Source organism: Artemia franciscana, chromosome 20 (genome assembly GCF_032884065.1).
Source record: "Artemia franciscana chromosome 20, ASM3288406v1, whole genome shotgun sequence".
NCBI classification, from domain to species: domain Eukaryota; kingdom Metazoa; phylum Arthropoda; class Branchiopoda; order Anostraca; family Artemiidae; genus Artemia; species Artemia franciscana.
The window spans coordinates 31,249,308-31,265,972 of record NC_088882.1 but is presented as its reverse complement, the minus strand read 5'-3'; the positions used below and the strand labels follow the sequence as shown (position 1 = coordinate 31,265,972).

At 34.7% G+C, this 16,665-nt stretch overlaps 2 protein-coding genes across 2 annotated transcripts in view; one reads left to right on the top strand and one right to left on the bottom strand.

Annotated features, from left to right (window-relative positions):
• LOC136040117 (pickpocket protein 28-like) overlaps nt 1-16,665 on the bottom strand; it is a 137,792-nt gene that overhangs the window by 97,644 nt on the left and 23,483 nt on the right. The window lies entirely within an intron of this gene.
• The window catches only part of LOC136040119 (pickpocket protein 28-like), a 97,239-nt gene continuing 83,670 nt past the window's right edge, over nt 3,097-16,665 (top strand). Inside the window, exons 1-2 of the mRNA XM_065724216.1 lie at nt 3,097-3,332; nt 10,377-10,583. Coding sequence (XP_065580288.1) covers nt 10,408-10,583 — 176 coding nt within the window. The 5' untranslated portion in view covers nt 3,097-3,332; nt 10,377-10,407. The remainder of the gene's footprint in view (nt 3,333-10,376; nt 10,584-16,665) is intronic.

Here is a 16,665-nt window from a genome sequence, read left to right as displayed (position 1 = left end):
CCTCCATGGAGATATCCTCTTACTTAACCCCCTCCTTCGTTACCCCCTACATGATTAAAAAGTTTTGATCCCCTGGGACCCAAACCCTCTTATGAATTTTTTGTTTTTTTAATTATATTTTTAAAGGATTATGATTGGTTTATATTTTACTTTTCATTTGTATGGCAATTATTTAAAAAAATGTATTCCACAAAACTAGTTTTTCAAAGAAAAGTAAATACATAAATAAACAATACACAAAAATAAACAAATATAAATAAACTGTCCTATTCTAATTTTAATTACAATCTGTTGTGGTATTAATTGATCATAATTAACCTGCTGTTAATTTTTGTACACATTAATAAATGATTGTTATTATCATTAATATATGCTAATAGAATATAGCAAATTGTTATTATTATATAATATAATGTTAATCATTATCATTTTGTTACACACATTTCCTACAAGACATACTTTTTTTTCAATCAAATACCAGTAAATCTTAGATTATAATAGATCTTCCAGCACTAGAGTCATTCGTAGTGTTGGTGGTGCCTTGGGGAAAATTAATTATAGCACCTCTCCCCCCCCCCCAACTCAAATATAAGAAAAAGTGCCGAATTAAAGTGGGTAATCCCGAATCCATGGCGCCTCCTTGCTGCGCGACACAGGGCAGCTGACCCAGTTGCCCCCAACTAGTACGGTTCTGTCCACTACCTCAAATTTCTTCAGGTTTCCACTTATTTCGTTGTAGGAAAAATCTGTTTAACCTCATACAAAGGATGTCAGCCCTTTCTTTGTTCTGGATTTGTTTATTTGCATGAAATAAAACATGCAAAATTTATTTGGAAAAATTCCGACACTTGAAATAAAGAAGGTTTTGGCCACAATCATTCTGGTCAAATTCTCAAATTTTCATACTGGTGGGTATATGGTGTAATTTCCAATATTATATCTTGTTGAATATTTTTTTTCCAATCATGGGGGAACCGATGGTTTTGAATAAACGAAAAAATCCTAACTACACGTAAATTAAAATAAATTTATAAAAAATCTATAAAATTTATAAATTTATTAGAATCTAGAAATTACGTAATCGACAGCCCTGAAGTTTTCTGTTTTAGGAATGAAATAATATGTTATTACAACTAATTACTTTTATAAACCAAAGCTTTCCATCCAAATCTAACTCCAATTTTTAAAGTTAAACCACACAGAAATTAGCTTTTATAACATTTTATACCCAAACCAAGCCGAAATTACAATGAAGCCAAATGTCAAAGTACAGACATTGCCATCTCCAAAGTGGTAGCTACCATTTGCTTTCAGGTTCAATGGCAAAATGTGACTCCAAATTCACACTGTCTAGGAGTAATTTCAGAGGAAGCAAATGAGGGTACCGCTCGAGTATTAAATTGAGATGGAAATCACTAAAACCATAGCTTCTGAGGAGGGGCCCAGATACTTTAACCTTCTAAGATCAGGATAAACGAAAACTCAGTTTATCATACATTTTGTGTATGTATTTTTATGCGCATATGTTATGTATGTCATTCACATTTTTTTCATAGGCTTTATTCAATCAAAGCCGTATCTAGGGGGATTAGTGGGCTTTTACCCTCCCCCCGAAATGTTTATCCGACTCGTAAAAACGTAAAAAAATTATATATAAACACATTTTTTATAGATTACTAGATTTTTTTTTTGTAAAACGCCCCCAGAAGAAAATCTTTTTGTAACCCCCCCCCAAAAAAAAAATCTGGATATGGCACTGTAACTACCACCAAATCTTAAAGAATCTTTGAACCTTCTTGAAATCAAGACTTTTTGATGAGAGAATTAAATAAAAAATTAAGTTTTTTCAACTGAAAGTAAGGAGCAAAATTAAAACTAAAAACGAACAGAAATTACTTCGTATATGAAAGGGGCTGCTTCTTCATCAACGCCCCACTCTTTAGGCTAAAGTTTGACTCTTTTCTCAACTCTTCTTTTAAAACAGTAACAAACTTTAGCGTAAAAGGCGGAGCTTGAAACTTCTACAGTAGGGTTCTCTGATACGCTGAATCTGATGGTGTAATCGTTAAGATTCTATGACTTTTAGGGGGTGTTTCCCCCTATTTTCTAAAATAAGGCAAATTTTCTTAGGCTCGTAACTTTTGATGAGTAAGACTAAACTTGATGAAACTTATATATTTGAAATCAGCATTAAAATGCGATTCTTTTGATGTAGCTATTGGTATCAAAATTCCATTTTTTTAAGTTGGTTACTATTGAGCCGGGTCGATCCTTACTACAGTTCGTTACCACGAACTGTATGATATCAAACTGTAATCCATTGCATTTCAAATCGTTCTTTTTAGAAGAGCCTTAGAAAATGTAGATAAATTTGAACTAGCTTTCAAGAATTTGTATTGGTTTTGTTTTATTTCAGCCTACAAATAAAATATTTGTCTATATTAATGTAGTCACTAAATCTGAAAGCATTGATCTATATTGACTGATCAGTGGCTTGTACTTATCATTTTGTATTATTAATATTGTGACGGATAAAAGCTTATAGCAAGATGTAATAGATTTTTTATAGATATAGATTGTTTATGTTATAGATTCTAAGATTATAGTAAGATAATATAGAAGCAAGCTAAGCCTAGCTTTTAAAATATAATGCTGCAGTAAATTTTAGCTGCATTAATTCCAAAATAAATTAAATAGTTAGATAAATATCAATAAACGATACATAACCACTTTAAAACACATTATTATATATATATATATATATATATATATATATATATATATATATATATATATATATATATATATATGTATTCTTATAATATATCTATAATATATAATAATATAATAATATCATTTATATCCTCAAACACTTAATGTCTTTTAATTGAATCGTGACAAAAACCGTCCATTGTCATAGTCCAACTTTTTTATTTCAATTCAAGAAGTTTCCCCAACAGATGGTTGTTATAGCCTTTTCCCACATTATAAAGTGTTAAATAAGATGATATAAATTACTAATGAATATTTTTTTTTTCTTGGGAAAGTTAAGCATTAGAAAAATGTCTTGGTATTCATAGAAAAATGAGTGCCTCAGCTACATGGCATGATTTACGGAAAAGAAAAGTTTTTACTGAATTATACTTTTATGATGTTTCTTTGCGCAAATGGGATAACAAGAAAAGAGTAAAATCGAAAAAGAGAAAGCTACTTCTTCGGTTCTTCAGTTTTATTATAAAAGAGACTGTTGCAGTAGTAGTGGACTTTTTATCAAATTCATCTCTACACGGAATAAAGTATATTGCGCACAGATCAGCAAAACTTTATGAGAGGTATGCTATTCTAGCAAATCATAGATTTCATGATACGTAGACTTTTCGCTCCTTAGCTTAACATTGTTGATTATTTCCTTATTGAAAATTCTAAATAGTATAAAACATTTATTTTCTATCGCCAACTTTGTCCCTTGTAGTTTGGCTTCTTTATCATGTTTCTTGCTTTCTCCAGAAACAGTTCCAACCTGTCGGAAATCGATCTCTCATGGTTGGTATAGGCTACTCAGGACACACAATCAATTGGTGCTGTTAAAACTACGTCTTGACTTTAAGATTTAATTCCTGAAAAATCTAGGCTACTTGTAAATTTCACAACCACAGAGGTTACGAGACTAACTGCTTTGAATTTAAACATATCCTTGATGTGTGACAGTTTTAGTTCTAAAGTTGGAATTAAGGATTTAAACATCGCAAAAACATTGTCTCTTAAAAAAAAATTATGATGGAGTGGAGGGGGGGAGTCATACAGAACAACTTTGTACTGTTCTCATCTACCTCCAGCTGACTAAATCTGGTTTTTACAACTCTCAGAATGTAAACCCTCTGCTTCTTTCTTTACTGCCTGAGAATTTCCCTACAGTTTTGTGATTGCGGCATTCATTCTTTGGGACAGCATGGAAGCTACTGATTGAATACCACTTATTTGTCTTTTCATCAGGTCCAACTTCTCAAGCTTTGTGTTATTTGCACCAAGAATTTTTGCGATCTAGAATTATTTATATTTTTGAAATACCCTTGCAATCAATAATTTTTCATTTTTCTTCAATCCTTTAAATAGTAATAAACGGTAGTTACAGGCGAGAGGGTTATTTGGAAACCCCCACCGGGTCTTAGACGCTCTCTTTGAAAAAAAGTCCAATTTAACCACTGACAATTTTGGAGTAATTCTTGGACTAAGATTAAACAAAAAAACAAGTTTTTTTTTAAACTGCAAGTAAGGAGCGACATTAAAACTTAAAACAAACAGAAACTAGACTACGTTGCCTGAGGAACGTGAAGTGTTACGGCAACCTTTGTCCGGCTTCGCCGAATAAAGTGTTGCGAGAGCTACACTTTGGTTTTGTTTCTTTGCTATCGGTTAAACGCTGAAGTTGTCAGCCTATCGAAGCTTTTAAAACGTTATGTTCAAAGAAGAACGCGATCAGTAATTACATGATTAAAGGCTATTCCTCAGCGTTGAAAAAACAACAATAACAAAGGAATATCGAAACAAGGGACTAAATTGACTTTGCAGCCAGTTGAACTTTATCCTTTTTAATCGTAGACATCGTGACAGATCAAGACTTGGAACAATATCTTATATAATCTAGTCAAACAGTTCGTGGTAACGAACTGTAGTTAGGAGCGACCCGGCCCAATAGTAAACGAAACTCTAAAAAACAGAATTTTGATGCTAAAAGATGCATCAAAAGAATCAGATTTTTATGGTGATTTTAAATATATGGGTTTCATAAAATTTAGTCTTTGTCATCAAAAGTTACGAGCCTGACAAAATTTGCCTCATTTTGGAAAATAGGGGGAAAACCCCCTAAAAGTCATAGAATATTAACGAAAATCACACCATCATATTTAGCGTATCAGAAAACCCTATAGCAAAAATTTCAAGCTCCTATCTGCAAAAATGTGGAATTTCGTACTTTTTGCAAGAAGACCAATCACGGGTGCGTGTTTATTTGTTTTTATGGTTTCTTTTTTTTTCCTGGGGTCATCGTATCGACCAAATCGTCCTAGAATGTCGCAAGAGGGCTCATTATAATGGAAATGAAAAGTTCTAGTGCCCTTTTTAAGTGACCAAAAAATTGGAGGGTGCCTAGGCCCCCTCCCACGTTTAATTTTTTCCCAAGGTCAACGGATCGAAATTTTGAGATAGCCATTTTGTTCCACATAGTCGAAAACCATAATAACTATGTCTTTGGGGATGACTTACTCCCCACAGTCCCTGGGGGAGGGGCTGCAAGTTCAAACTTTGACCAGTGTTTACATTCAGTAATGGTTATTGGGAAGCGTACAGACGTTTTCAGTGGGATTTTTTTGGTTTGGGGTGGGGTTGAGGGGAGGGGCTATGTGGGAGGATCTCTCCTTGAAGGAATATGTCATGGGTGAAGAAAAATTCAATGAAAAGGGCACGGTATTTTCTAGCATTACTATAAAAAAAAACAATGAAAAAATAAACATGAAAAAGTTTTTTCAATTGAAAGTAAGGAGTAGCATTAAAACTTAAAACGAACAGAGATTATTACGCATATGAGGGGTTCTAAAAATACTTTAGCATAAAGAGCAGGGTATTTATGAGAAGATAAATATCTCGCTCTTTATGCTAAAGTATTTTTAGTAATTTAAACTATTTATTCTACGGCCTTTCTGATTCAAGGGTTATTCTTAAAGAATTGGGACAAAACTTAAGATTTAGTGTAAAGAGCGAGGTATTAACGAGGGGACAAACCCTCTCATATACATAATAAAAATATAAGAATATAAAAGTTTGTTACGTAAGTTAATTCTTAAGTTACGTAAATTTTTAACTAATAAAAACGTTCATTAAAAATTAAAAGTTTTAGTTGCCTTTTAAGTAACCGAAAAACTGGAGGGCAACAGGTCTCCTTCCCCACCCCTTATTTCTCAAAATCGTCTGGTCAAAACTAAGAGAAAGCCATTTAGCCAAAAAAAGATTCAATATGCAAATTTCATTTTAATAATTTATGTGCGGAGAGCCAAAATCAAACATGCATTAATTCAAAAACGTTCAGAAATCAAATAAAAAAACTAGTTTTTTTAACTGAAAGTAAGGAGCAACATTAAAACTTAAAACGAACAGAAATTACTCCGTATATGAAATGTGTTTTCCCCTCCGCAATCCCTCGCTCTTTACACTAAATTTTGACTCTTTCCACAGTTCTACTTTTTATAAGAATTATAAACTTTAGCGTAGAAAGCGAGGGATTGCGGAGGGGCAACCCATTTCATATACGGAGTAATTTCTGTTCGTTTTAAGTTTTATTGTCGCTCCTTACTTTCATTTAAAAACTATTTTTTTTATTTAATTGGTATTATAAAGCTATTTGTAACTTTTCAGGATCAAAAAACCATAGATGACACTCTATTAATTATTACGAAACTGCCTCGTTGTTTTAAGTTATCGTTTGTACCCGTTGCGTAAACATTTAATTCTAGGTTACAGTGAGTATGGGTAGGCTACAGCAATTATCAAAAGTTGCAAACCCCTCTTTACTAAAGATGATTGTAGCCTAACAGTCGATTATAACTTACAAGTCCCCTACATGTCTTACCACTGGAACCAACTCGGTCTTACCATAAAATACACTGGAAACCAATAATAGCTACAACAAATAGCAAAATTTGCAAACCCCTCACTGCCGAAGATGATTATGAACTAACAGCTGACCTTTCCTTACAAGTCCCCTACATGTCTCACAATTGGTATCGGCTTATTTTTGGTTTCACTGTGTACCCTACTACTGAAGTTGTCAACCCCTTGAAACTTTTAAACTAGTATACCTCATGAAGGAATTTTTGTACCAAAGAGTGGATGACATATACTTTAATCAGCTCATCAAGAGCTAACGATTACCGTCGAAAAAAAAAATTCTATCTGTCTTAGTTCAAAGTTGATTTTTTTTTTGGCGTAGGCCAACTTTCTAACGTCACCACTTAGAAAGGAGCAAAGGATAAGCTCCAATTTCTTTAGCAATGACAGAACTTTTAAAGTTTGAGAGGTACATCTGATAACATTTCTCTACCTCAATCCCAAGTCTGAAAAAACAAATGATAAACCCAGCCAAAATCACGGCAGCACTTTCGGACCCGTGGGAAAATGCCGCTTTTTTGCTTCTGTAAATTTTTCTATTTATCGCTCAAAGAAGATATATTGGCTGTGGGGCCGGGTAACTTCCGCATATATTTAACACTTATAGATTTATAAGTCTATAAATTTGACTTATAAATCTTCCATCTTCCAGTCCATCTTCAATTTGAAAGTGGTGCCTGCCTGCTTGCCTGCTAGAACGGAGCTTTCCACTCAAAAGCAGAAACATGGTTCGATGAAACGAAAGCTTGGATGCACAACTTCAGATACTCCTCTCTGACATAGGCTATATAACTCCACTTCACTTCACACACCATAGGCTCTGGCTCATGGACAAGCAAAACCATCCTTTTTGGCCCCAGGCAAGAGTTCTGCGGAGCTTTCCAAATTGTAATGCCATATTCATCAATCCGGCCTGAGGTCCACACTTTTCGTAAAAACCGCACAGGTTAGACCCTTACTAGTTTCCAGGAATAAGCTGAGACCGGCGGCACAGGAAAAAAAACGGGACAAAACCAAAGTGTTGCTCTCGCAACACAATTATTCCGTATACGGTTGTCCCCTCCTAATGCCCGGTTTTTTACACTAAGGTTTGACTCTTTGTCACAGCTCTACTTTTTAAAGCAATTAAAAAACTTTAGCGTAAAGAGCGAGGTGTTGAGGAGGGGACAACCCCTTTCATATACGGAATAATTTCTGGTCGTTTTAAGTTTTAATGTCGCTCCTTACTTGCAGTTAAAAAAAACTTTATTCTTGTTTAATTTCTGAACATTTTTGAATTAATGCATGTTTTAATTTTGTACATGAATAAATAAAACGAAATTTGCATAATAATTGTTTTTTTTTATAAATGGCTTTCTCATAGTTTTGATCGGATGATTTTGATGATTTGAAAAAAAGGGTGGGGAGGAGGCCTAGTTGCACTCTAATTTTTTCTTACATAAAAATGCAACTAGATTTTGTTTACGAACGTTTTTGTTAGTAATAAACACACAAACCTTACCAATTAACTCACGTAACAAACTTCTATATTTATGTATTTTCGTTACGTATATGAGGGGGCTCGCCCCCCTCGTCAATACCTCAGTCGTTACACTAAAACTTGAATTCTGTCCCAAATTTTTCAGAATTACCCCTGAATGACAAAGGCCGTAGAATAAATAGTTGAGCAAAGTATTGTGGAGGAGGGGAGCCCCCTTATATACGTAATATTTTATGTTCATTTTATGTTTTAATGCTGCTCATTACTTCCAGTTGAAAAAAAATATTTATTTTCTCATTGTTTTTTTTAAGTAATGCTAAAAAATCCTGCACCCCCCTCATGAAAAATTCTTCCATGAAAAGATCCCTCCATGTAACCCACTCCCCCTCCCAAATGCGAAAAAGTCCTCCTGAAAACGTCTGTACACTTCATAATAACCATTACTATATGAACACAATGCTCAAAGTTTTTAACTTGTAGCCCCTCCCCTGGGAGCTGCGGGGGATTAAGACATCCCCAAAGACATATTTATTAGGTTTTCGACTCAGCTGAACAAAATGGTAATCTCAAAATTTTGATCCGGTGACTCTGGGGAAACATGTGCGTGGATAATCATGAACAACTCATGATATAAATATAACAAGTATTTACAGCACAAGTCCTTAGGACTTTCATTTTGCTGCAATAAATTATTAGTAGTATCATTTTTATAAATGTTTATATTGTGGATAAAAATAAAACCAACATACCTAACTACGTACATACCTACTTAACCACCTACTTTCTACTGACTAGTTACTTGGACCTCTGATATTCCTTTAAAAATAATTGGACAAATTAAAGACAAAAATTTATCTAAATATTTCATGAAGTCATCGATAACTCAGTTAAAGGCCTAACCGATAAAAAACATACCAATGCAAAATTTAGAAAAGTATTATCTTTTAGCTTTATAAAAAATAAGGATTATTATCTAACTCACTATTCAGAGTTTCATTTAAGTAGATAGCCTTCTGGACTTACGTTAAATACACTTGAAAAACTTAAATGTTGTATATTTAATTATCGCAGGATAATTTATAATTATTTGTAAATGACATAAGAGCATTCAGAATAGTGAGATGGGCTGCGTGCTCGGTGGCAGCCACACGCGCACAAATTTTGACGTGAACCTTTTTTTTTAGCAAAACCTTTTTTTGCCTTGATTGGCAGTCCTTTTTAACGTTGGCTGTTGGCAACCCTGTTTCAGATAAGGTTTCAAACTGAGCTGGTTGTGAAGCAAAAAAGAAGCAGAGATTAAACGATAGTTACTGGCCATTATTTTTCTTGCTCTGCCATAAATCATTACCAATAAAGTAGCGTTGACACAGCAGAAAGTGGCATAGTTTTGACACTTGTGTGTATTTTAGAAAGAAACACTAGAAGAGCACTGAAAATATTTTCTTGAACAACTTCTTCTTCGAAATTTCCCAATTTTCTGTCTTCTTTCCTTTCCTTTCCATTCTTCTTTACTCCCTCTTTCCATTTAATCTTTAGGAATTTTTTTCAAAGCTATAATAAATTAAAACTTGCTGGTATTTCAGAAAAATTAATCAAAAAGTATTCTGAATGTTTTTTTTTACATTACTTTATTGAAAACCCTCTAATTTTTCATTTTCTATTCTTTTCCATTTTTCTTTTCCTTTCCTCTCCCTACTTTTAAGTCCCTAGAGTTTTTCATCAAAGCTGTAGGCTACTGTATTTAACACTTGCATGTATTTTTTAAATAAAATTCAAAGAGCATTTTAAATATTTTATTTAAAAAACATTATCTTGAAAACTACCTATTTTCTCTATTTCCTTTCCTCTTTATTTTTCCTTTTCTTTTCTATTTCCTTTAAATATCCAGGATTTTTCTTCAAAGCCGTATTTATGTAAAGTTGCATGTTTTTTTAAGATGGTTTCTAAGAAAATTTAAATATCTCCTTAAAAAATTATCTTCTTGAAAACTCCCCCCTTTTCTCTTTCATTTTCTTGTCCCTTTCCCTGTTGCTTTCTCTTTTCTTTTTCTTACCTTTAAATCCATAGGATCTTTTTTTGAAAGCTGCAGTATATTTGAGTATTTCAAATATATACCTAAGAAATATCATCTTGAAAACTAAATACACACTACCTATAGGCTCTATCTGGGCTGGAATTTCGTATTTACAACCATAAGCAATACAATGCGCAACATTTTGAAATTGATATTTTTCAGACTATTTTGGACAGGAGTTTTTGTTGGAACAATGGTAGTATCAGCGTTTTACATCTATAAGATTTGGGCAACTAGTTCCGCAAGTCCAATAATCATTAGTCTTGATGCTACGGGTGAAGATATTTCGTTGATCCCGTTTCCAGCTGTTACTATTTGTCCGGTGAACAAGTTTTCGAGACGAAAATGGGAAGTTCTACAGAAGGAAAAGCAAGTGGCCAATTTTTTTATTAGTTCCTGCGAAATAGATTGCACTAGAAATCCCTTTGATCGAACCTTCTTTCAATAAAAAAAAAAAAAATCACAATTAAAAATTTGATAAATATCACAAGGAACACTTATGAACAGCGATTTTAATGTCTGTCCCTACTCTGGTCGTTTTAAATCGGTAGTCTTGATTGCTGTTGCCGCAGAAAATTCATTTCCCAAAACTAACTTAAAAAAGATCTCAAGGATCGGGAAATAATCCAAGAATAGTAAAAGGTAAATGAATATATATTCAATATTATTTGACAGTATTTAGTACAAATGCTTTCTTCGCGATCCCCGGCTCAGGAATGATATCCATAAACCTTGGGGAAAATCGAAAGAAGAGACGGCCATTGTCTGAATAATCTATATGTGATACCAAAATAATCAGATACCAAAAACTGAATTCAGATTTGAATAGAATAAAGTCTATTTATTTTATCGTTTAATTACTCACTTCCATGTCTTAAAATCACATTAAATATACTTATAACAAAAAAATTCAATCGTGAAATTTTAAGAACACAATATGAAAATGATATAATTATATTAATCGTTGTTTTTCCTATTAGAAAAATAATATTTGTAGCGACGTTTCGTTTACCTGGTTTATTCCCACTGAAACTTTTTCACCTTTTTTATGTCTTAAAGTTACGCTAAACATACTTATAACAAAAAGAAAAGGACACCTTTCAAAGTTTCTTCCATATTTATCCATAGGCTCTCAACCCTCTTCCCAGTTTCCGACTACACTTTTGCGAAAAGCACACTGAGCCTGGTCACTTTGGCCAACAGAAAATAATCCAGCTTTTGCAATTTCTAAGTTATTGATTAAATTCTTTTATCACCTTCCATTAAATATCCTTAGTCTAACATTATCTCGTTAAACAGCACTGCATTTTTTCTGGCCAAAATTTTTAGTATGATAAATTCTAAAACTTGCTCGTCATGACATGTGTAACATTATGATACATAGTAATTGAAAATGGTTTCTTATTTACTCAAGCTACAATTTTTTGCTATAGTCATCTTTTTGAATCAAAACAGAATGTTTATTCAGAAGTCAGAGATGCAAGAAATGAAATATTCAGAGAAAGACAGACAGACACACTAAAAGACACATAGACACACGAACGGAAGAATATCACATAGACAAACAAGAAATAAAAGCAAAACAAGAGCCGGAAAGACGCACAAAAAAGACACATTGACGCACAGACAGAGAAAGAAGGAAACATAGATACACATACAGACATATAAAAAGACAAACCAACACACATACTGATGAACAACAGGAAACACAGACAAACACACAAACAGATGATCACAGTAAAAAAAAAAAAGACGCATAGACACACGGACAGACACATAAACACAGGGTAAGAGAAAAAACAGTCACACAGAAATACGAATAGACAGAGAAAAAGACACATAGGTACAAAACGGACACACGGACAGATAACAATAGACACATAGACACACAGACGGACACAAAAACAAACACACAGGCAGACGGACAAAAGGAATAACAGGCTGTTAAATTGGTAAGAAATGGCAGTCTTAAATGGACGATTTCTCTTCTAACTGGCCTGTTTTAGGGAAACATTTGATGTTACATGTGAGAAAAAAACTTGAACCAAAGAATGTGTCCTTAGAAACCTTCACGACTTTTGAAAATTAAAGGGATTTTTAACAGGTTCACAATAGAATTGAGTACGGTATGCAGTAATAAGGTTGACATAGACAGTTTGAAATGATTTCTACGTAAATTATTGGTTATAGTATACTGATATACATAAATTACATACATTATTTCTACGTTATTAGAATTGGGAATGGTATGCTGATAATAAGGTTTACATGGAGAATTTCAAATTATCTCAAATTTAACAACCTTTTCTCCTATGGAATCCTTCAAATAATAATCACTTGATAGAGCCATTGTGCTAATACTTTGTCGAATTTACGATGCGATCGTTTCAAATTTTTCATGTTAGCCTCATTTTCTACCATGCAGCGTGAAACATTTCCTTAAGACAAGCCAATTGCAAGGCAAACCCTTAATTTAACAGCTTATGGTCCTAAGGCTTCCTTAAAAAAATATTCACTTGACAGAAGCATTTGCTAATAGCCTGGCAAATTCAAATATTTACATCGCAGAACCATTTGCTACTAACCTGTCAGATGTATGTCAAAATGATTTCAAATTGTCTGTTTCAACCTGACAACCAGCATACCATGCCCAATTCTAACATAAACCTGCAAAGAATCCCTTTAATTTTCAAAATCAATGAAGGTTTTTTAGGGTTCATTCCCTTATTCAAGCTTTTTCTCTAACATTTTACATCAGGCATTTCCCTAAGAAATCCAGTTTCAAGATTTAAATCCAAAATTTTTACTAATTTAACAACCTATTTTCCTACGGCACCTTTCCTAAACTATTTACTTGGCAGAAACAATTTGCAATATCCTGTCCAATTTACGCTGAAATTGTCTATGTCAAACTCATTTTCTAGCTTGGACCGTAAATCATTTCTAATTTAACAACCTATTGTCCTAAGACCCCCTTCCAAAAAATATTAACTTGACAGAGTCATTTGCTAATAACCTATCAAGTTGATACAGAAATGATTTCAAATTCTCTATGTCAACCTTATTGTAAACATACCATTCCCAGTTTTAATTATATAGAAATAATTTATATAAATTATGAGTTAATCAGCATACCACACCCAATGATTTACGTAGAATTTTTTTTTCAAATTGTCTATGTCGACCTCATTACCGCACACCATGCTCAATTCTAATTTGAATCTGTTAAAAAGGGAAGGGTAAAACCTTTCAGGTCCCGCTACTAGGGAACCTCCAAGACACCAAGCCCTAGCGAGCAATTCCACCGGGCCCCTATTAATCGTTTCTACCGGGGAGCCCTAGCAACTAATTCCGGTGAGACCCTGACCGTCGATTCCAACGAGGGCCCTAGCAACCTTTCCATCGGGGATGCATCTAACAACTAATTTAACCGGACTCCAAACCAGCAGTTCTAATGGGGCCCTAGCAGTCAATTCCAGAGTGGCCCTAGCCCTCTATTTCCACCGAGTCCATAGCATCCAATTCTAAACGGGAGTCCTAGTAACCAATTCTATCGGAAGCCCTAGCATTCACTCCTACGGGACCCCTACTATCCGATTCAATTTGTGCCCTAGCAACAATTCCGATGGGGCTCTAGTAAGCAATTTGAACGGAGGTCTCAGCTTTCTATTCCAACGGGACCCTAGCAACTAATTTCACTGTGGGCCTCTAGCGATTAATTCCAATGGGGTTTCTAGCATCCAATTCCATCAGAACTCTAGCGAGCATTCCATTGGGCCCCTAACAACCCTTTACACGGGGTGCCCCTAGCGACCAATTAAACTGGAAGCCTAACGAGCAATTCCACGTAGGCCCTAGTATTCAATTCCAACAGGTGCCCTAACATCCAATTTCACCGACAACACGCTTCTTAAGACATTATTCTTAAAGAGGTTCCAAGATATTTCAAAGGGTCTTTAATACATTTTTTCTAAAGACATTTTTCAAGATTACTTTGGTTGTTATGGAATAAAGAAAATGCTTACGTATGTTAAGGATGACGAAATCTTGCAGGGCATGCTAAACTTCAGGGACCATGGGGATTCCCTAGTTTTAGCTGAGCATGGTACATATTTGGATGTTACATAATGGCAACAAACACATGGGGCTACGTAATGGCTACTCAAATGCGACTGTTAGGTAACATCGCACATATGTGGGATGTTACGTAATGACGATGCACAAGGAACGGGAGACCAGGTCTTAAGGAAATTTGATATTTAGAAGGAATCCATGTCTCGGGGCTCTCATTTCAAATCTCGACCAGATTTGGTGGTGTTTGGGGGATTTAGACGGGGAAACCAGAAATCTTGGAAAACGCTTAGAGTGGAGAGATCAGGATTAAACTTGGTGGGTAGAATAAACAAATGCCGTAGATACGTGATTGACGTAACTGGACTGGATCTGCTCTCTTTGGGAGAGTTAGAGGGGTCCAGTGCTTTGGCGAGTTTGGTGCTTCTGGAGGTGCTAAGACGATGAAAGTTGGTAGGTGTGCAGGGGATCTGCACAAATTGGCTTTATAAAATTATTTTCTCCCATTCAACCATCTGGGGGACTGAAAGGAGAGAAAAAATGAGGTATTTATAACTTACGAGTGGTTGATCGGATTTTAACAAATTTTGATATTTAGAAGGACCTTGTGTCTACGAGCTCTTATTTTAAATCCCGACCAGCATTGAGCCTCTGATTTTCCTTTTAAATCAATCTATTGATTCTTGGAATTTTGCTAGAGCTCATGCCATATGAGCTCTTGGCTCTTGGTTCTTCCTATCTCGTCACAATTGCCATACGAGTTCTTAGCTCTTGTTTCACAGGGAACCTTTATAATCCAAATGTTTTGTCCATATTAGGATTCAAAAGAGATTTTCTCTCAACGGATTAGAGCACTAGAGACTGGACCAAGAAACCCTTTCTAATCTTTTTGTTCGGGGTAATTCTTTCTAATGAAGACGTTTCGATGAAGCTATGGATTATATGTCCCCTATGCCAGCAATAATCGGCATGTAGGGGAGAATATTTATTATTATAAATTGGTTATAATTTATGTGCAGCTGCTTATTGGAGCGTTATCGATTTTTTAACGTGACGAAGGCAGGTTAAACTAGGTTTTGAATCAGTCAGATGTTACATGATGTCAAATACTGATAAAGTGGCCTTAAGTATATCTACAAAATCAAAAATATAATACTGCATGAAACGATTACTTTTAACCATTAAATCTAGATCTTTTGAGTGAAGGGGTATACTTATTAGAAGCAAAATCAAATATTAGAAGCAATATTTTGTTCATGTTTTGTTTTGTGTTATTTTCTAGTAATCCTGAGCCCGTGACACTCAATGGCTAACACACGGCACCATCCGGCATTTCTGTCACACGTATGGCATTTTCGGATATTTTCCTCCAAAAATGTTCCTTTTCACTAGAATTGATTGTTTAATTTTAATGAAAAATCCTGAATAACGTTTCTTATGATGACTCCAGGCAATTGAAGCCAGTGTGGAGCAGTGTATCTGCATGATTACACCCTCTGGTGCACATTATCACACCTAAAGGTTTTCAATCTTCCTCCCACAAAAATAGCCTTATCAACTATAAATGACCATTGTTTTTATTTGAACAGCAGAGACTTGCCATTTTAGTGTTAGATTGCAAGGCTCCTTTGTGATTCCCAGCCTATGCCACTTAATGGCTGACAAATAGCACCCTCTGGTAACCATTTTCAGCCATATGACATTTTTTTGCACATTTATCTGCAAAAATGTCCATTTACACTAGAATCACTCGTTTAAATTTAATGAAAGTCCCAATTTCATGTCTTCTAATGACTCCTGGCAATTAAATTCAGGGTGGCACAATCTGCCAGCCGTTTGACATCCGCTGGCGTGTATTATCACACCTTAGGGTTTTCAACCTTCTCCCCAAAAAAATAACTTTTTAAGCTAAAAGTGACTATTGTTTTTATTTGAACAGCGAAAACTTACCGCTTCATTGTTAAATTGCGATGATCCATGATGATCCCCAGCCTTTGAAACTCAATCAATAACAACCTACACCCCATGGCAACCATTATCACAAACATGGCCTTTTTCGGCTATTTTCCTCCGAAATTATCGGTTTATACTAGAATCGATCGTTTAAACTTAATGAAAAACCCTAATAACGTTTTTTCTAATGCCTCCTGGCAACTGAGGCAAGCATGGCACAATATACCAGCCCAATGACACCCTCTGGCCCACATTATCTTATCTAAGGCCTTTTAAACCCTTTTCTCCCAAAGAAGCCTTATAAACTAAAAATGACCAAGGATTTTACTTGAAAAGCGAAAACTTATGATTTCATTGTTAGATTGCAATGTTTCATGGCAATTCCTAGCCTATGATACTCAATGGCTGAAACACGGCCCCTTTTGGC